The 21997-nt window shown below is 43.2% G+C and overlaps 1 protein-coding gene across 4 annotated transcripts in view; it reads right to left on the bottom strand.

The window, feature by feature from the left end:
- Positions 1–21997, bottom strand: part of LOC144691892 (FYN-binding protein 1-like) — a 241180-nt gene that overhangs the window by 63008 nt on the left and 156175 nt on the right. For all 4 annotated transcript variants that reach the window (XM_078560469.1, XM_078560482.1, XM_078560490.1 and 1 more), the window contains 6 exons: positions 21707–21786; positions 20551–20588; positions 20089–20135; positions 16349–16472; positions 5259–5418; positions 1491–1638 (listed from right to left, as the gene is read on the bottom strand). In XM_078560469.1, coding sequence (XP_078416595.1) covers positions 1491–1638; positions 5259–5418; positions 16349–16472; positions 20089–20135; positions 20551–20588; positions 21707–21786 — 597 coding nt within the window. The remainder of the gene's footprint in view (positions 1–1490; positions 1639–5258; positions 5419–16348; positions 16473–20088; positions 20136–20550; positions 20589–21706; positions 21787–21997) is intronic.

Genomic DNA, 21997 nt, shown 5'->3' with positions numbered 1-21997 from the left:
AACAGCCCCAGCTTCTCCAATCTATCTACATAACGGAAGTCCCTCATTCCTGAAACCATTCTCATGAACCTTTTCTGTGCTTTCTCTAATGCCTTCAAATCTTTCCTAAAGTGTGATGACTAGAACTGGACACAATACTCCAGCTGAGATCCAACCAGTGTTTCATACATAATAACACCCCATCAATAAACAATTGTGAGACCCGAATGAATACACCTGTAAGAAGCCTACAAACCAAAATTTCAAATGCAAAATAGTGCAACATTCTTCACTCATTCCTTCCTGTAACCCTTTGTAACCTCACCCACCCTTACTTGTTCTCTCCCATCCTCTCCAACAACTTTCCTCCCTGTGCCTCTTCCCCATCTTCCCCTCCTCAAAGTTTGAAAGCTTGGAAACTGCAGTATTTGAATTTCCTGTGTCTACAGGACAGATAAAGCTATGACAAAGGCTCAGGAATTCCTTCTCTAAACCCTTCCACCACATCACCTCCCACTCTTCCTTAAAATCCAACTCTTTGACTAAGCTTCCTCCTTTGCTTCACTATTCAATTTCGAGCTGATGCTTCCTTGAAATGCCTGGTGCTCTATAAATGCAAGTTGTTGCTGCTGTTAGCTGGAGTAGGCAACAGATTACTAGTCTGCCATAGAGGTTTGACTTGGTTCCAATCTTCCAAAGTAACTAACAGGGGTCATTTGTTATAAAGGGCATTTTTGGTAGGTCCTCATATGTACCACTAAGCCTGCTTCAGAATGGGGTTAGATTGTCCTCTGCCATTGCATCTGTCAATTTCTCAGTTCAGAAACAAATGGAATGGTTTAAATTTAGTTCCTGGTGACCACTGCCAACAAGTACAAACCTGCCTCAAATTGAATGTTGAACCAGCAATTTTTGATTTTTGATTCACAAGGGAGTCAAGAGTTACGGGGCAGGAAGGCAAGAAAATTGCATTAAGCCACAATCAGATCAGCCATGATCTCATTGAATGGTGGAGCAGGCTCGATGGGCCTACTCCTGCTCCTATTAGTTATGATTTTATGATCTTATAATGATTCAGAGAGGGGTGAGCGGATACAGGGACTAGAAGCATGAGGGTGATTTTAACCTTACCCTCCTGGTAGAAACCAGATAGGTGAGCTATTTTATTGCCCCAGGTCACCAACAAGCTCATTTCCTGTCTGCTTTATGCCAATCCTGATTTTAACCTGCTCCTCTGATCAGGTGGTTAAAAGACCTTCCTGAAGCTGACGTGGTCCTTCTTTACTCAGGCTGATCAGGGCCCAAGCATGCCTCAGTTTTAGCTCCAGCCAGATTGGGAAAGCCAGGTGAAGATTGCATGGAAAGAGGCTCTGGGACCAAAAATGGCTATTCAAGGTAATTAAATGATTAATTTCCTTGTGGGTCAGGGGGAACAGGAGATAAAACACATGGACTGAAATGCATGAATGTTGAAAGTCTAGCTCCTGCATGAAGGGTTCCTTTCTCCTTACGTGTCATCGTTTGGTGCAACATCATCATAGAGTTCCTGATCTTGGACTGGTTGCTTCATGATGGGCATGGATTCCTTTGGCCTGATGCCTGTTTTCTTCTTTATCTCATCATAGTTGATATCCACACACGTCACCTTAATGTACCCATCTGCAAAAGAGAGGATGGACAAACAGTTGTTTAATAGAGGAATCACAATGTTGCAGAGATCCAGTGCATTGTGGCATCAAGGTAACCAGGACACTACTACAGCGGTTTAATTCTCTAGTGATGATGAGTTCCAGCTGCCACAGAGAGGCAGTAATCCAGGGACCAGGGACCTACCTACATGATAGTCTATTTACATATAGCGAGCTCTTGCAAACAGCAATGTGGTAATAACCTGCATTAGTGATGTTTATTGAGCCCAGGATATTGGGGGGATCTCTCCAGTCCTTTTTCAAAATAGTTCCACAGAATCTTTTACATCCATCTGAGGGAATAGATGGGATCTTGGTTTAATTTCTCATCTGAAAGATGGCACCTCTCACAGTGCAGCACAGTCAGAGATGCAAAAGTAAAGTGATGGAAGGGGTCATCAACAGTGCTATCAATCTGCACTTGCTTAGCAATAACCTGCTCACTGATGCTCAGCTTGAGTTTGTCAAGGCCATCAGCTCCTGACCTCATTTCGGCCTTGGCTCATAGGATTTTTAAATGACTTTGATAAAAGATCTTTCGGTACTGTAGCAGAGGCAGAAACCTGATTGGAGGAATTCAAACATGGAGTTTTGGAGAAAAATAGGAACAGATTTGAAAGGCAACAACTTATTCAAGGTTTTCAAAGAGGAAAGGGAGGTTGAAAATGGAGCAGTGGTTTGCAAGAATGGATGGTCAAGGGTTGAGGAGAAGGGTGATGACTACAGATTTGAAAGAGGGGACAGTACCTGAAGAGAGAAAACAGGGTTAACAAGGCCCCTCCTATTTCTCATCTACATGCTGCCCCTCAGCGACATCATTTGAAAACACAGTACCGAAGGTGGCCATTTAGCCCGTTGTGTCTATGTCAGCTATTTACAAGAGCAAATCAGATAATTTTTATTTATTAATTTACGGGATATGTGCGTCGCTGGCTGGGCCAGCATTTATTGCCCATTCCTAGTTGCCCTTCAGTAGGTGGTAGTGAGCTGCCTTCTGGAACTGCTGCAGTCCATGTGGTGTAGTTACACCCACAGTGCTGTTAGGGAGGGAGTTCCAGGATTTTGACCCAGCGACAGTGAAGGAACGGTGATATATTTCCAAGTCAGGATGGCTAGTGTCTTCGACAGGAATTTCCAGGTGGTGGTGTTCCCATCTATCTGCTGCCCTTGTCCTTCTAGATGGTAGTGGTCGTGGAGTTTGGAAGGTGCTGTCTAAGGAGCCTTGGTTGATTCCCGAAGTGCATCTTGTAGATGGTACACACTGCTGCTACTGTGCGTCGGTGGTGAAGGGAGTGAATGTTTGTGGATGTTGTCTAATTCGAACCCTGCTACAAACTCTGTTTGCTAGCCACCGACTCCATCTCTCTCCCTGGCAGCTGTCTGATGCTGTTACATTTGATTCCATGATAACCGACCAACCATATATTTGTGCCATTGCTAAGACTGCCTATTTCCACCTCCATAACATCATCTAACACTCTGCCTCAGCTCATCTGCTGATGAAACTCTTATCCATACCTTTATTACCTGTAGACTCAATTATTCCAATGCAATCCTGGCTGGCTTCCCACATTCTATCTTCCATAAGTGTGAAGTCATCCAAAATTCTGCTGCCAATGTCCTGACTTGTACAAAGTCCTGTTCATCCATCACCCCTGTGCTCACTGACTTACATTGGCTTTGGTTAAGCAACGCCTCGTTTTAAAAATTCTCCTTCTCGTTTTCAAATCTCTCCAAGGCCTCGCCTCCTTTAAGACATTCCTTAAAACCTTCCAACCTTTGACCAACATTTTGACCTAATATCTCCTAATGTGGCTCAGTGTCAATTTTGTTTCATAACGCTCCTGTCAAGTGCCAAGGGACATTTTATGCCATCAAAGCAATATATAAATACAAATTGTTGTTGTCCTTCTAAGTCAGAGGTGGGTGTGCTTTCTACTGAGCCAGGGCTAAAATTCTAAGTGTGGGACTTCTGACAATGCAGCACTCCCTCAGGAATATCAGCCTATGTGCGTGAACTTGAGTTCAAGTGGGAGTCAAATCCATGATCATCTGACCTAGAATCAAGGGTGCAGACAGCTGAGACAAATTCCACAGAATCTGCCACAGATGCTGAACTATCAGGAATGCAATGCAAGTTTCAGCTGTTCTTCCTTGCAAGGCAGATTTTTCATTGTTTATTACTCTAGACTTTGTCATTCACAAAAAGATCTGCTTTAATCAGACTGCTATCTCCTTATTTGAAGCAACTGTCACACAGGGTGGAATTTAGTGAGGGTGGCGGGAGGCCCAACATCCGCCACCAAAACTCGTGGCACCCCTGCCAACCCCTTTGCCAGGAGCCCCGAGGGAATTAAACCCCTAATTGGCAGCGGGAACCCTGCCACTGGGGCTCCCAGTGCTTCGGGAGACATTTAATTGCAGTACTTTCCCCAGTAAGTTGGAACTCCTGTCCCCAAGAGCTGCTGGCCAATCAGAGGCCTGGAGCTCTCCATTACCAGCAGTGCAACCGGGAGCAGTGGCTGTTACTGGTAATTCACTTGGGCTTTCACCAGGGTACATTGTAGGATCCTTGGAGAAAGGTAAGGGATGGCAGGATGGGATTCATGGGGACGGGGTATCACAAAAACAGGTGATCTGGACTTTACCAAACTGCTGTTTATAGGGGTCTTCTGTGCACAAATTGGCTGCTGTGTTTCCAACATTAAACTTCAAAACTTCAAAAGTAATTCATTGATTGTGAAGTGCTTTGGTTTGAGATACCCTAAGGTCATGAAAGGCACGAAACGGCATAACACATGTTCTTTCTTATTGATTTGACAAACATCTTAAGTACCCATAGCTGCCATCCACTGCAATGATGATTTTCAGCAGCCTCACCAACAGACCCTCACTCACTGATCTGAAAACTTCAGTTTTACACATGGTCCCACTTAAACCTGCTGTGGACTCAGAATTATAGTAATTGTTTCAAAAATACAGAAATAGGCTGATTCATTGATTGCTTATAAAATTTCTGACTAGGATTTTCATCTATGCCTCTGGTTAGTCTCTCATCTTCTACCTTCCGAAAACTTTAGCTCATCCAAAGAACTCTGGTGCCTGTGTCCTAACCCACACCTAGTCCCCTTCACCCATCACCCTCTACAGCATGGCTCACTGACCCACATTGACTCCCATTCAAGTAACACCTTGATTTTAAAACACTCATCCTTCATTTCAGACCCCTCCATGGCCACGATCCTCTCTATCTCTGTAATCTCCTCCAGCCCTACAATCCTCTGAAATATTTGCACTCAGCTAATTCTGGCCCTTGAGCATCCCCAATTTTAATCACTCCACCATTGACGGCCGTGCCTTCATTGCCTATGCCCTGTGCTCTGGGATTCCCTTCCTACACGTCTCCATCTCTCTACCTCACTTTCCTCCTTTAAGATGTTCCTTAAAACCTACCAGTTTGACCAAACTTTTGGTCACCTGTCCACACACCTCAGAGCTAAATTTCTGTCTGATTTCTCTCCTGTCATGTTTTACTACACTAAAGGTACCATATAAGCATAAGTTGTTTTTTTTTAGCGTCACTGTACTTACAGGAACCATCCAGTGCCCTGGCCAGCCATTTGCCCTCAGGATTGTCTGTGATACGGATGACCTCGAGCCACTCGCCCTGCTTGCACGACAGCTCGTTCTTTCCACCTTTGTAATCCATTGTGACCTTCACATTCTGGATCACCTCAATCGCCCCTGAGAGCTAAATAGAAGATAAGACTTTGTTCAGCCAACCACCCATTGGAGCAGATTCTCATCTTGAAACCTTCCAGCAAGTTGAAACCATTTGGCAAGTGGTTGGGTTAACGAAAGGATTGAGATTGACTTTCCAAAAACTTCCCACCCAAAGATCCAAACTGTTTAGTCCTAAAGCAGATTGGTGCAACCACACCCACCCTTAACAGAGGTACTTGAGCTGCCCTCAGAGGCCCAATGATGGATGATGAAGTAAACTTGTGAACTATATTAATCATTTATTATTGGACCTTTTCTCAATGTAGAGGAGAAGGTTGAGGGATACAGTGATTGCTGTTTTCAGTGAGGGGAGTGGCCAGTCCCCAGGGGAGATGATGGTGTAGTGGTAATGTCACTGGACTAGTAATTCAGAAGCCCGTGGCAGCTGGTGGAGTTTGAATTTGATTAATAAATCTGGAATATAAAGCTAGTCTCAGTTATGGTGACCGTGAAACTGTCATTGATTGTTGTAAAAGCCCACATGGCTCTGCCATCCTTATTTTACTCTGGCCTACATGTGACTCCAGACCCACAGCAATGTGGTTGACTCTTAACTGCCCTCTGAACTGCCTAGCAATCCATTCAGTTCAAAGGCAATTAGGGATGTGCAACAAATGCTGGCCTTGCCAGTGATGCCCACATGCCATCAGAAAGAACAAAGAAAAAAATGTGAAACAGTCTCCCTAGGGGGATGGTGTTCGCAGTTTGTACTGATTCATACAAATACTCTTCCTTCAGAAAATAATTATAGTCTACGTGTAATTTAAGACATGTCATGTGGTAAATGTAGTGTGCTTGAGAGGGGCAGATGAATTTGAGCCGATGGTTTCCAAAGCTCTTCAACACTAGGGGTTTTCCTCATTTTGTGTTGTAGACTAACTGATTAAGACCGATTGCTAGAATTAGTCAACAACTTCATTATTGTTGCAAACATTGGACTACCAGGAATATAGAAGAACAAGATGGACCTCAATCTTTTTACATCTATCAGTTACTATGTTTAACATTATAGGAGTGATTCTGGCAGAGTTGGCCTGGTGGTGTCCACAGGTCAGAGACCTTGAGGCTTCAATGTTGGCAGCTGTATCTCTGAAAATCACCCCATTGGCATAACTTTAATGGGTAATCGGCCCTTACATTATTAAAGTATTTTAGCATTTAAGAAAACAGAAGTGCATTTATAACAGCAAATGCTGACATGCAGACCTTAGCTGGGTAACCAATTATGCCACTTGAGCGAGCTCTTGTTGCTAGTCTGAGAGCATTCAACATGAGAATAAGGAAGTATATTGGTCCCTCCTGTAAATGACAGTGCATTGCCTATAATCTCCTTTAAAGCAAAGCAATGAAAATTCTAGTTCTTTGTAGAACCTAAGGATTCAACAAAGCACACTATTGTTCTCTAAAACAAAAAGCAAAATACCGTGGATGCTGGAGATCTGAAATAAAAACAGAAAATGCTGGAAAAACTCAGCAGGCCTGGCAGCATCTGTGGGGGGAGAAACACGGTTAACGTTTCGAGTCCGATATGACTTTTCTTCGGAACATTATTGTTCTCAGCCTATGCTGGGTGTAACACATTGATAATCTAATGCTTGAATGATTTATATGAGGAACAAGGGTGAGGGTGAATCTTATCCTTTTTAAAAATAATTGAGGAGCGGGATGATTTCTGGGTCCTGACCCACACTTGCTGGCAACGTGACCACCTTCTTCTAACAAGCGGCCTCCTAATTGGCTGCCTCTGGGCACCATGCAAATAAGGGTGATGGACGGCCGGGTTCCTGAGGCTGAAGGCTCGATTAGAGGAAGGTGCTGTCACTGCAGGATGGGGATATTGAGCTGAAGAGGTTTGAATTTTTAAAAAATAAACTCTAGCTGCCAGGTCACTCCTCCATGGGGCCGCTGGTGGCCAAAGCTGCTGCCCTCTGATCAATGCTGCTCTGGTGGAGAGGCAGGCGTGTGTGCGTAGTAAGAGCACAAGTCCCCTTGCCAGTGGCCGCCAAGCCCTGCCCAGGCATCTGCCAGGCTTGCACCTCAGTGAGAGGCCCATCTCCTGCTGGGAATATCCTGCTGGTGTCCCCAATTAGCCCACAAATGGGCAATTAATAAATTCAAGTTTGCTACCCTCCGTTGCCAGGGGATAGCCAGTGCCAATGGTGACCCATCTCTGGGAAGATTGCTCGGAGGCAGGAATGCCTCTGACCCGAACCTCAGATCAGTGAATTTTCTCCCTGGCCTCCATGGGACCAGGAAGATTCCATCCATGGAGTGAGGAGTGAAAGTATTCCCAATACAGCTCAAAATTGATGACCAACATAAGGAGCTAAATTACCGAATCCCAGAGGGTGTCTGGGTGCAGCAATGGGTTAACACAGTGACCTTTCACTTCTAGGAATCAAAGTTCAAATCCAGACCAGACAGGTGGAATGAGAGACTCCCCTTTCTGTTATTAACATATGAAATGAGTTTATCCAGCTTCAGTCGGGCTACTAGGATCATAAAATGATCCAGCATAGAAGGAGGCCATTCAGCTCATTGTGCCTGTGCTCTGTTTTTGATAGAGCGATTAAATTAATCCCACTCTCCTGCTTTTTTTCCCACAGCCTATGTTAATTTTATTCCTTTCAGGTATTTATCCAATTTGCTTTTGAATGCTATTATTGAATCTGCTTCCATCGGCCTTTCAGGCAGCGCATTCCAGATTACAGAACTTGCTGTATAAAACAATGTTTCCTCATGTCATTTGGTTATCAACCCTTCTACCACTGGAAACAGTTTCTCCTTATTTACTCTAACAAACCCATCATGATTTTGAACACCTCTATTAAATCTACCCTTAACTATTTCTGAACTAAGAACTTTTGTAGGCAACTGTGGAGAAATTCACCCACCAAGAACATGCTTTAGAAAATTTAGCTGCTTTTTGTGTGAGATTTTTGGACAATTTAAATTGATATTTGGCCATTGTGTACCAGGATTGTCCTGAGGTTACCTGAAGTTAAAGATTAAGCTGCTCTGAACAAAACCCAGGTAGGAACACCGGAACAGCAGAATCTTACGCTCTCATTAGTGACGAGCTTGGACTCGGCCAGCATTAAGTTCTGGGTGGGAAGGCCCATGGTCGACCTTCCGCCCTGCCACCAACTGAGGTCCTTAAGTGGCCAATCAATAACCTTAAAGGGTCTAACCCCACCGCTGCAGGTATTAACCCAGCTGCAAGCAGGTCTGTCACCATGCGGAGTGAGTGGCAGCCAAAACCATGCAGCCAGCTTGTCACCTTTGGACAGGGGGTATCTTCAATCAAAGGCACTCTGTTTTTATCGAGGGATTGGATATCGTGAAGTGGGTGCTCGCTGAGAGCCATTCCCCTGCCTTTGCTGTTGACCCCCAAGCACTCCTCTCCCCATGACCCCCGACCCTGCGAACACCCACACCCCCTCCCCTCCCACCACATTATTTACCTGTGGTCTGGGTCACTCCTCAATTCTGGGACTCCAGTGCCTGTCCTTCCAACAGCAGCCACGGCCTCCCCAGTGGTATTACTGAGCACAAGAGGCCAGTAGCTCTCAGTAGGCTAGATTTCTACCCCCACAGTCTTGATTCCAGAAGAAGGCCTGCGGCTGGCCTTGCCCCTGCCTGATTTGCATATGGTTCAGTGGACCTTCCCAAAAAGAGGCAGTGTGGGTCTCTTGCTGGCTCTCCAGCCAACAGACAAGAACCCTGACAAATCCACAAGATTCAGTCAATAGATGCATTAAAAAATTATTCTGAGTTTTGAAACATCTGGCTACTTTAATATGCAAAATACATTCCTCACAAATAAAAGACAGCCTGGTCTAATTGTTCAAAGATAGTTGGTGTTGTGTTATGGTGGCATTTGAAGTCTCAGTGATGAGATCTTGAGAGTTGTATGTTTAAACATGAACCCTTTATTGTTAATCTTTAACTATTTACAGATCTCAGCTAATGTTATGCATGGTGCTGCTGCCTCCATGCAGGTAGGCTGCTTCCAGAGTGTGCTTTCTAGACTGTTCTCTCAGTCCATTACCATGTGACTCTATGCATCATACCATGGGTGGTGCTATTCTCCAGTCTCCTTGCTCTGCTGAGCACCTTTACATTCTAATGGCATGCAGGCATATGAACATCGTACAACATCACCCTTTCTTCTCCAAAGAAAGCTTTTCCCCCTTCCAATGGAGTGTTACAATACAATCTTTACTTGCTATCCCTTCTCCCCCACCTCAAATCTCTGACTTTAGAAATTCAGGCAGTCTTGAGGCTTGACAGTCCTTTCAGATCTCTATCTGTCAAGTTTGAGGAATAGTAATGTACTTTGTTTCTGGTACTTGGTTATCTCCATTTGATTCATTTTTTGTGCTCCTTCAAGTTGCGTTTCTCTTTATTAACAATCCATCTGCTCTTTTTGAACACTGTGGGTTTGTCCCTTTCCTTCTGAAGGGAATGTGCACATGTTCATTCCTTAAGTGGACTCGAATTTTCTTTTTCCATGGTATTCGCCATGTTCTTGCTGGACGTTGACATTTCAGAATTTGGAACCTTCATTTCCACTTGGTTCACAATCGCATCTAAACATTTGTTTTCTGTTTTATTTTCGAATCGTTTTGCAAGCTTATGAATTTTTCATTCAGCTCAACAGTTCTCAGCATGTCTGAAACAATCCAAGAAGACATCTTCTTCTAGGTCCTTGCACTTCAGTGTCAGATTTACATTTTCCGATCTTATTTCTGTCTTATCTTCCTCTGCTAGCAAGAGAACTTTGTCCTTCATTTTGGTTTCACTGTTGGCCAGTCTGTCTCCAGTGAAGTCTGATCTTGCTGCAGTTCTGTAATTATGCTAGTCAGCGCTTCATTATCTGCTCACAGCTTGGAAAGTTTTGCGGCCTTTCCATTCAATGCCTCTTCTTTTTCATTCAACTGCTTCTTCAGCCCTTCAGTGTGTTTCTTGTAGCTTTCGGCATCCTCCTGGAATATTAAACACTGCTGAGTCAGCTCTGTCAGCTGGTTTTTAAATTTGTTCAGAGGGACAAAATCTTCCATTTTGCTTCTCATCGGAATTTTCCAGAAGAATAAACTTTGACCTAAGGTGTCCTTGTAGCATGTGAAGATTCTTCAACAAGTTTTCCTTTCCTTTGCGAAGCTCGCTTGCTTTGTCTTGAATTTTCCTGTAATTCAGCATAGTCTCCTTGAGTTTCTTCTGCTGTTCCTCCATTCTACTGTTTAAGACAGTTTTAATTTCTTGATGTTGCCGAATGGTTATGCATTTGATCTTGAAGGACAATCAACTCTTAAACAGGGGAAAGTTAACTCTTTCAACTGTTTATTTTCATGTTGACCTCTTGCCAACTCACTCTGTGCTTCAGTGCGTCATTTTGTTGCAACTGACAGTTCCAATGCAGCTTTTCCTGAAGTATTATTCGACATCCTTTATAGCTCCTCATGATTTTCCATGGCTGCATATTGATTCTTCAAGGAGTCTTTCAGGGTTGCAACTTCTTTGTGTGCCTTTTCTGCCTGCTATGTTGCCTGGCTGTATATCTGGTTGAGTTTTCCCAACTCTTGCTTTAATTTGCCAACTGTGGAATAGAGGGCCTTTATCCTGATGCTTTTGTGTTGTCTCTGAAATTTGTTTGTTCAGATCTTGAACAGGTTGGTTCATTGAACACTTCAGTTTATCATGCGTTTTCAAAGGTATGTACTCAGCTTGAATCTTGTGCTTCAAATCTTCCAGTTCAGCTTTGATGCATACACTTTCCTGTAGAACAGCTTCATTTACTTTTTTGCATATTTTGCTCCTTTTAAGTTACCTCAGATGTTAGAATCACAGAATCTTTAGAGTGCAGAAGGAGGCCATTTGGCCCATTGATTCTGTACTGGCTCACTGAAAGAACAATCTACCTCCCACTCCCCTGCCTTATCCCCGTAACCTTGCACATTTTTTCTTTTCAGGTAGCAACCCAATTACCTTTTTAATACCTCCATCCAACCTGCCTTCACCTCCCTTTCAGGAACTTTGTTCCAGACTTCAACCACCCTCTGGCTGAAAAAGTTTTTCCTCACATCACTTCCTTTTGCCAATTATTTTGAATCTGTGCCCTCTAGTTCTTGATATACTCTTGAGGGGGAACAGTTTCTCCCTATTAACCCTGCCCATACCCCTCAGGATCTTGAATACCTCTATCAAGTCTCCTCTCAGCCTTCTTTTCTCCAAGGAAAGCAGACCCAACCTCTCCAATCTATCCTCATAGCTACAGTTGTTTATCCCTGGAATCATTCTTGTGAATCGCCTCTGCACTCCATCCAATGTCTTCATATCCTTCCTCAAGTATGGCGCCCAGAACTGGACATAGTCTTCCAGATGAGACCTAACTAGTGTCTTATACAAGTTTAACATGACCTCCTTGCTCTTGTACTCAATGCTCCTATTAATAAAACCTAGGATACCATATGCTTTATTAACTGCTCTCTCAACATGCCCTGCCACCTTCAATGACTTATGTACATATACACCGAGGTCCCTCTGTTTCTACACCTCCTTTAGAGTTTCTCCCTTTAGTTTATACTGTCTCTTCACATTCTTCCATCCAAAATGAATCACCTCACACTTCTCTGCATTGAACTTTATCCTCTCAGGTTCTCATGCCCCTGCCAATCTAGTTTAAACCCTCCCCAATAGCACTAGCAAACATCCCTGTGAGGACATTAGTCCAAGTGCTCTTAAGGTGTAACCTGTCCTTCTTGTACAGGTTCCACTTGCCCCAGAACCGGTCCCAATGCCTCAGAATTCCAAAGCCCTCCCTCCTACTCCATTTATCTAGTCACATATTGAACTGCTCAATCTTCCTATTCTTATGCTCAGTGACACTGGGAATAATCCTGAGATTACTGCTCTTGAGGTCCTACTTTTCAATTTCCTTCCTAACTCCCTAAAATCTGCTATCAGGACCTCATCCCTTTTCCTGCCTATGCCATTTGTCCCAATGTGGACCACAACCTCTGGCTGCTTGCCCTCCCCCAAAAGAATGTCCTTTCCTTCATGCAGATTCATCCGCACTGCCATCTCCTTCCCTCGCTCTGGGGTCTTTTGTCTCCCCTTCGCTGTGGTTTTCTGCCGCCCTCTCACTGAGGTCTTTCATTGCCCTCATCCTGGGATCTTTTGTTTCCCTTGCTCTGTAGTCTTTTGTTGCCTTCTCTCTGGGGTCTCTTGTTCCTGTTGTGCTTTCTCTATGGTCTTTTGTTGCCCTCGGCACTTTATTAGGAGTAGCCCTCTGTCAATGTCTTTTAATATCTCACCAAATGTCGCCAAGTTTTGATCTATACACTGGCTGCAGAGTACTTCACCATCAAATGAACCAAAGATGAATTAAAATTTATCGGCTTGTACTCATTCTGATTGCTTATTTAATCTTGTATTTCTCCTGTACACTAAAATTTGTTTTCTCCAAGACTCTCATTCTTGGGCCTAATTTAGCACTTTCCATAGCAAAAATGCATCTGGCTCTTCTAATTTGCAGTTCATAGCCATTTTTTTCTCTTAGTTACAGCTTTAAATGTTGTTGCCCCTTTAGGGTTAACTGTGCAGTAACCGTTTTTTTATTCAGACTGTCTGCAGCCTGTCGGTTTTCTCCCAGTAATTTTCCCACACTTTTCCAATGTTGATGGGCTCCCTGGTAATAAGACCATAAGACATAGGAGCAGAAATTAGGCCATTCGGCCCATCGAGTCAGCTCCGCCATTCAATCATGGCTGATAAGTTTCTCAACCCCATTCTCCCGCCTTCTCCCCGTAACCTTTGATCCCCTTACCAATCAAGAACCTATCTATCTCGGTCTTAAATACACTCAATGACCTGGCCTCCAGAGCCCTCTGTGGCAATGAATTCCATAGATTCACCACTCTCTGGCTAAAGAAGTTTCTCCTCACCTCTGTTCTAAAAGGTCTTCCCTTTACTCTGAGGCTGTGCCCTCGGGTCCTAGTCTCTCCTACTAATGGAAACATCTTCCCCACGTCCACTCCATCCAGGCCTTTCAGTATTCTGTAAGTTTCAATTAGATCCCCCCTCATCCTTCTAAACTCCATCGAGTATAGACCCAGAGTCCTCAAACGTTCCTCATATGTTAAGCCTTTCATTCCTGGGATCATTCTCGTGAACCTCCTCTGGACCCTCTCCAGGGCCAGCACGTCCTTCCTGAGATACGGGGCCCAAAATTGCTCACAATATTCTAAATGTGGTCTGACCAGAGCCTTATAAAGCCTTAGCAGCACATCCCTGCTTTTATATTCTAGTCCTCTTGAAATAAATGCCAAAATTGCATTTGCCTTCCTAACTACCGCGCCAACCTGCAAGTTAACCTTAAGAGAATCCTGGACTAGGACTCCCAAGTCCCTTTGCACTCCAGATTTCTGAATTCTCTCCCCATTTAGAAAATAGCCTATGCCTCTATTCTTCCTACCAAAGTGCATGACCTCACACTTCCCCACGTTGTATTCCATCTGCCACTTTTTTGCCCATTCTCCTAACCTGTCCAAATCCTTCTGCAGCCTCCCTGCCTCCTCAATACTACCTGTCCCTCCACCTATCTTTGTATCATCTGCAAACTTAGCCAGGATGCCCTCAGTTCCTTCATCTAGATCATTAGTGTATAAAGTGAAAAGTTGTGGTCCCAACACTGACCCCTGCGGAAATCCACTAGTAATCGTGGCTTTTGTTTAATCTTTCTAAACTTTTAAAACTTTTTTCTTCATTAAAAAAGAACCGCTGCAGGAACTTTTCTCTCTTTTTTTATATCCCGCAGTTTGGGAGACTTTGTGGGCTCGTGTTCCAGTTGAGGCCCATTTTTCTTTTAAACTCAAAGCTGCACCACTTCTTTTTGTTTGCTCTGCTTGCTGTGAAGGGGATTTTTTTTGTTATACTGAGCAGGTTCTTGTTTATTCTGCAGCATTTCCTCTTTTTTTTTACTCTGCAGCTTCTTCTTCTGATCTGCTTGTCTTATAACTTTTTTTTTACTTCATCCTGGCCACCCCATATTATATGGTGCCGGCTGGTGTTGTAGCTTTCCTCCAGCTACCCTACAAATATGCTGAGCTGTGGGACTGCCACCTATTCTACAATATGAGTACAGCTTCCTTTTTGTATTTTTGCTCACTTTCTCGTGAACTGTCCAGGTCCTTTGACTCTGTGTCACTCAGGATCTTGCAATTTTCTGCAGTGTTGCACACCCTACTTGTGATCTGTGCAGTCTTTTTTGCTTTGCTCTCTCAGGGGTCTTGCAATTTTTGTACTTGTCCTCACCTGTCGTTGCGATCTGACCAAGTTGTTTTCTTTTCTACTCTGTGTCACTCGGGGGTCTTCAATGGACTTCCACTCACTCTGGTGGATTCCTCAACTTCTAAGCCTGTAGTGAAGCTTCTTTAACCGTTTCTTCAAGTTTTCTTCTTAGGTGCACGTCTAGTGGTCAGGCTTCAGCTATTTTTAGTTTCTCGTACCTTGGGATCCTGTTCTGAGGTCATCATTTAAAATGGCACCTCTCATATACCACTGCTGCCACCATGTGTTATGGTGACATCTGAGTCATTTAGCCCAAGAAGTTTCCCTTGGACTGTGCCAGCTGAACTGATTCTTTCAATTGGATTGCCCATGGTTTTGAGTGGGTAACATTCCACCCAGACCACTGCTCCTGACCACTGCCTAGTGACCACTCCTCAGAAGTTCCCGTAGGTGCGACTGTGTGGGGATCAGATGAACTAGGTTGGGGACATCCTGATTTCCAGCACTAACTTTGGAGGATGTTTGGTGCAGGATGAAGCTGAAGTCTGGCATGCATGCAGCACAATTTTCAGGAAGGGCAAGAAACCAAAAAAGAAAGGGTTATTTCGTCACATCAGCAGGACAGGAACAGAAACTAAACTGGACTAACCCCATAGATACTGTGGTAACAAGAACAGATCAGAGGCTGGGAATTCTGCATGTATAACTCACGCCCTGACTCCCCAAAGTCTGCCCACCATCTAGATGATACAAGTCAAGAGTGTGATGGAATACTCTCCACTTGCCTGGATGAGTGCAGCTCCAATAACACTTTAGAAGCTGATACACATAAACACACTGACCCACTCTCATGCACACACACTCTCTCATACACACACACTCTCTCAGACACACACACCCGCTCCCAAACACATCAAACTGTCCAATAGACAGTCACACACTCTCTCATACACACTCACAAGCTGGGAATTCTGTGACCAGTAACTCACCCCTTGATTCCCCAAAACCTATCCACTATCTTCAAGGCACAAGTCAGGAGTGTGATAGAATACTCTCCACTTTGTTGATTATCAAGTGTAGATGTACTCAACTTTTTCTCATAAGATAACCCTGCTCACATCTAATGAATTAATAAAAAGCAGGGATTTCCGGCGAAACTATTAGAAGAAGGACATTGTGCACAAGCAGATAGTGGTTTCTGGCCATTTAATTATAAGGCAACTGGCAAAAGAACCAGCGGGTAGATGAGGAGGAATTTTTTTTTTACTACGCAAATTGTTGTGATCTGGAATGCACTGCTTGAAAGAATGATTGAAGCAGATGCATTAATAACTTTCAAAGGGAATTGGATACATGCTTGAAAAAAACATTGTGAAGGGTGATAGGGAAAGAGCAGGATAGTGGGGCCAATTGAATAGAAAGCTGGCACAGCTATGATAGGCCGAATGGTATGTATGATTGTATGATTCTAGTATCCATTGGACATCCTTCACAGAGAGAAAGAAGCATCAATTGAGAGGTGGCTCATTTGCTAAGAATCAGTTCTCATTTAATATACATTATTTTGAGCTCATCAGATGGTACTCTTTAGGAATAATGCTCATTACCTTGAATTTCTTCCTCATCTCCAGCTCTCTCTTTTTCTCTTTCTGCTCTTTTCTCTCTTGCTCTTGTCGTCTCTTATCTTCCTTCTCCTTTCTCCTCTCTTGTTCTTTCAGTTCCTTCAGTGACCTTTGAGTACAGGGGATAAGAAGGATTGAAATAAATGATGTAACAAACCTCTGAGCAAGGGTTCAAGGGGTTAATTAGAATCGATCCAAGATCATATTGAGAGGCAAGAGTTGGAGCAGGAGGTAGAGGGTCAGGGACATGGTGTCTTTGATTACACTTGACTGAAAGCCAGGCTAGGGAAAACAGTTAGATGACTACCTTGCTTTAGAAGGAGAGAGTTTAAGACTGGGACAGAGTGTTTGTGGGATTAGGGCTGAAGTTTCATTGAATGAAATTCCTTGAAAACTTCAATAGCAAATATTTCCTCAGGATTAGATACAGAAGTATTTATAAATATGCTCTTTGGTGTCAGGTCTACACAAGTGTTTCAGTCAAAGAAATCCAATAGGGAAAACAGAAGAAACTTCTTCGCACAGACAGTCGTGAGAATGTAGAACTCGCTACCACAGGGAGTTACTGAAGTGAATAATGTAGATGTACTTAAGGGGAAACTAGACTAGACATATGAGGGAGAAGGGAATAGAGGGTTAGGATGGTAGATTTAGATAAGGAAAGACTGGCATGGACTAGTTGGGCCAAATGGCTGCGCTGTATATCCTGTGTAAAGAACATTCTATCCAAAGCCAGATCAGTGGAAAGTACAAAGCTGGTCCCAGCAAAAGTGACCAGAAAGCTGTTGGATTCTTGTAAAAGCCCAACAGTTTCACTAATGTCCTTTGGGGAAGGAAATCTGCCATGCTTACCCAGTCTGGCCTACATGTAAGTCTTCTCTGAAGGCTTTTTGTGCAGGGGATAAAAAGGATCTAGAAATAAATCATGTAACAAATCTTTGAGCAATAATTCGAGGGTTAGAACAGAAAAGGTTAAGAGGAGATTTAACAGAGGTGTTCAAAATGCTTCCGAATTCCCTATTGGATTTCTTTCACTGAACCACTTGTGTAGACCCGGCACAAAAGGGCATATTTATAAATACTGCCGTGCCTAATCAAGGGAAAATATTTGCTAATGAGCCACTAGTGGTTACAATAGAAAGTTCACCAGCACCTTCTCAAGGCAACTAGGAATGGGCAAAAAATTCCAACAATGCCTGCAATGCCCACAATATGAATTTTTTAAAATTCCACTGCAGAAAGGAAGATTGTGGCAGTGTGAGAACAAGGAGACAGGATAAGAGCTGCCTAATCTCCAAATGCTGAAGAATAACAGAGCAATCATCAATACAACATGTAATTAGCATCCATGGCTCCTTTCTGTTTAAATTAGATGACATTGTGTAAGGAACTGAAATTGCAGATAGAATAGAAGGGTAACTTTCCTTATAGTTATTACACAACCTGTTTATAACTTGTTACGGGGGAGGCTGTGGCATAGTGGTATTGTCACTGGACTGGTAATCCCAGGGACCCAGGGTAATGCTCTGGGGGCCCGGGTGTGAATCCCACCACCATCGATTTGAATTCAATAAAAATCAGGAATTAAAAGTCTAGTGATGACTATGAAACCATTGTCGATTGTCGTAAAAACCTATCTGGTTCACTAATGTCCCTTAGGGAAGGAAATCTGCCATCCTTACCTGGTTTGGCCTACATGTGACTCCAGAACCGCAGCAATGTGGTTGATTCTTAAATGCCCTCTGAAATGGTCTAGCAAACCACTCAGTTGTATCAAACCACTAAAAAAAGTCAATAAAAAGGAATGCAGCAGTTCAAGAAGGCAGCTCACCACCACCTTCTCAGGGGCAATTAGGGATGGGCAATAAATGCTGGCCTAGCCAGTGATGCCTACATCCCGTAAACGAATAAAAAAAATATAGGTTAGAACTGCAGCCTGTAATATTCTGCAAGGCCCCATAATTGCAAATAAGATAAGTGACAACTGACTGGTTTTAAAGGTGTTTGTTATGGGGAGGAATGTTGACCAAGACTTCGGGACAGAACTTCAGTCTGGGTTATGTGGAGAGACCACAGAAGCTTAGAGCAGAAAAGGTTAAAAGGAGATTTAATAGAGGTGTTCAAAATCATACATAATTTTGATGGAGTACATAAGGAGAAACTGTTTCTAGTAGGAGGGGGGTCAGTAACCAGAGGACACCGATTTAAGATGCTTGGCAAATGAGCTAGAGGTGATATGAGGAATCATTTTATTTTATACAGTGACGTGTTATGATCTGTAATCCATTGCCTTAGAATGTGGAGAATGCAGTTTCAATGGAATGACAGGGCTATGGAGAAATAAGAGGGGAGTGGGCAATTGGATATCTCTAATAAAGAGCTGGCACTGACATTCTGTGATGCTATGTGTTCAAGTTCTAGGTCGAGATTTTCCGGACCCGTCGCGGGCCAGCCAAAAGCCCATTGTCTTTCGACGGGACCGGACGATCCTGGCGGTGGGCAGGGCCAGGAAATCCCGCCCTTAGAGTAGGGCATTCAAAATAAAACCAACTGTGTCAACAGATGTTACAATAACGTTTAAGCATACAATGTATTGCAGTATGGATTGTGAAATGCTTGGTGCCACCACTGTGGATTGTGTTTATCTCACAGGTTTCTGTTTTTTTTGTTCCATCATCTCCATTAAATATGTTTTATTTCACAGAGACTTTATTTAACAAGAGTAGTATAAAAATACCCAATTAGTTTTCCCCCTTACCTGCTCTTCCCCTTGGCTTACCCCTCTTATCTGACCTTTTTGCTCTCTGCTTCTTTCCCCACCACTTCTCCTTTTCTCTCCTACCCGCCCTGTAACTCTCACTCTGTTTCTTATCAATCACAGCTGCAAAGTTGGCAGTGCTGTGTGTATTGTCACATGATGCTCAACCATGTATATGGTAACTGATGTGAGGAATAAAGGATTAATATGGTTAATATGAGTTATAAGGTAAGTTATATTCATGAAAGCTATCTCTCTCTCACTGTATTTATGCTATTATACCCTTGGCCTATACATCTACTATTGTTTTTCCTAGATGTGTTTTGCTCGAGATGGAGTCACTATAGCTGATAGGTGTGAGCTGTTTTCCAGTTGTATTTTGTTTTTCATACGTCCTGTACTTTCCCACTAACTCACAGACTAAACAGCCTGGCCAGCTGCAACAGTATTGTGTATAAATGTATGGCCAGAATTTTACGCCTCGCGGGTGGGAGTGTGCCCGACTCGATCGGGCATAAAATAGTGCGAGACCTCAGGCATCCCAGTGTCATCCTGCACACGTGCAATCTTCAGTGACTTCCTTGACCCTGCCACCAGGGAGGCAACGTACCATCCTCAATTCACATCTGCAGGTGCAGAAACATTCGTCGATTCCGCTAACTATTGAATCTCCTATCATTATTCCTCTACCAGTCTTCTTGGTGCGCCCCTGTACAGCTGAGCCAGTCATGGTGCCATGGGCTTGGCTCTGGCTGTAATCCCCAGATGAGCCACATTGTTGTAGAGATTCTAACTGGCTTACTCCTGTTCCCATGGTGAGAAACCGGCACCCCATATTCAGTCTGGACCTATACATGACTCCAGTCCGACATGTTTGAACCTACCCTCAGGTAACGAGGAATTACCAATGAATACATTGTGCCTAAATAACAAGAACAAATAATTCAGTTCAAAGATTAAATTGTACCTGTAGTTGTCCAAATCTTCATACATTTCTCCATCAGATTCATCTTTCTGAAATAAAGGAAAACAATTTTCTCTGATTTTAAATTAACATTTATTTTTATCCTTTGCCACAACACAACCCTCCTGACACACTAACACCCCACCCCCCACCACACACACACGTATCCAAACTCGCAACATAAACACATACTCTCCTCACAAATGCCCTCACACGGTCTCTATCACACCTACACCTGCATCTGCACAGACCTTCCATTTTGTTCTTTCTGCACCTTCCCCCCTTTTACTGTCTTAAAAATTCTTACATTTCTATCTTTCTTCACTTCTGATTAAAGGTCATCTTGACTCATGTTAACTCTGTTTCTCTCCAAAGATGCTGCCTGACCTGTTGAGTATTTCCAGCATGATCTGTTTTATTTGCATTAATAGGACTCTGGAATCACAAAATAAATAGCAATCTTACCTCCTCAGGATTATTGGAAGCTGCCGGAATCCAGCGATCTGAAATGGTAAAAGTCATGGGAGAAAAATATAAATGAATAACAAATAGTATAGATTGCTCAGATTGGAAGTTCCAGATTCACTCTTCAGACTGCATGTCTTTGTACCAGTCTCTCCACCTGTTTGTCTATCTAATTGTCTACATAGCTTGATGTCTGTTTGAACATCTATACCTGCATTGTGTGGTTGTCTATCTATGTCAATATTCTCTGCTTTTGGTTTCAGTTTTCTGCAAATACAATTTTTAAAATGTTAAAAAAAAGATGTGTTAATTGAGATGAGTACTATGGAATGGAACCAGTGTCAGCATTACACATTCTGGTATAACCTAGTCAGATGCAGAGAGAAACTCCCACTCCAACAACATGCCTCAGCCCTGCTTAATCATATCTCTGTGGCATCTTTTTAAAAATTGTTCAGAGGGCATTTAAGGGTCAACCACATTGCTGTGGGTCTGGAGGTGCATGTAGGCCAGACCAGGTAAGGGCAGCAGATTTCCTTCCCTAAAGGACATTAGCGAACCAGATGGCTTTTTATGGTTCTATGGTCATCATTAGACTTTTAATTCCAGATTTTTATTGAATTCAAATTCCAGGATTCAAATCCAGGTCCCCAGAACATTACCCTGGGTCTCTGGACTACTAGTCCAGTGATAAAAGCACTACGCCATCACCTTCCCCTTTCCATTTCTCATTCCAACCAATTTGCAACCTCTCGGTTTGAAGGTTCCAATTAGTGCCAACTTAGAGATAATGTTGTTTTGGTGGTGCCCAATGTCCAACGGGGACTGGAATGAGACTACCTATAACTTATTCTACATCAATGTGATTGACTTTTAACTGCCACTGACACCGTTTCAGGGTAATGAGGAATGGGCAATAAATGTTGGCTTCGCCAACAGTGATGTCCATATTCTGAGAATGAAAAAAAAGTCCCCCTAGTCAGAACTTAGAGTATTTCAATCCTTCAGTTTAGGCTGGATTTGAATGCAGAGACAAAAAGCCAGTTTCTCACCCACTGTACTGTCCAGCCCCCATTTGCAGTTTTTTTTTATCCATCTCCTGTATTTTTCACACACTCACTTCTTTCAGGAATCCTTGGTTTGAATGAATCCTTACCTTCTGGTTTCATTGGTGGAAGAGGTGGTGGCCCAACACTTTGGACGTCATCATAGTTTTCATCCTCTTCCGTTGTTGGGCTGTCAACAAGAAGGAATATTTGGCAAGGGAAGTGCAAATGGAGCATGAACCCTTCCCCTTATTGCCTGGCTGAGTCTGGTGTTATTCTTATAATGACTGCCACATTCTACAGCACATTTCACAGCTTCAGGAGTCCCAAAGCACTTTACAACTAATGGAATGCTTATGAAGTATAGTCACTGTTGTAGAAAATGTGGCAGCCAATTTGTG

Source organism: Cetorhinus maximus, chromosome 2, assembly GCF_964194155.1.
Source record: "Cetorhinus maximus chromosome 2, sCetMax3.hap1.1, whole genome shotgun sequence".
NCBI lineage: Eukaryota > Metazoa > Chordata > Chondrichthyes > Lamniformes > Cetorhinidae > Cetorhinus > Cetorhinus maximus.
The sequence above is the reverse complement of the archived record's forward strand: the minus strand, read 5'-3'. Positions and strand labels throughout refer to the sequence as shown.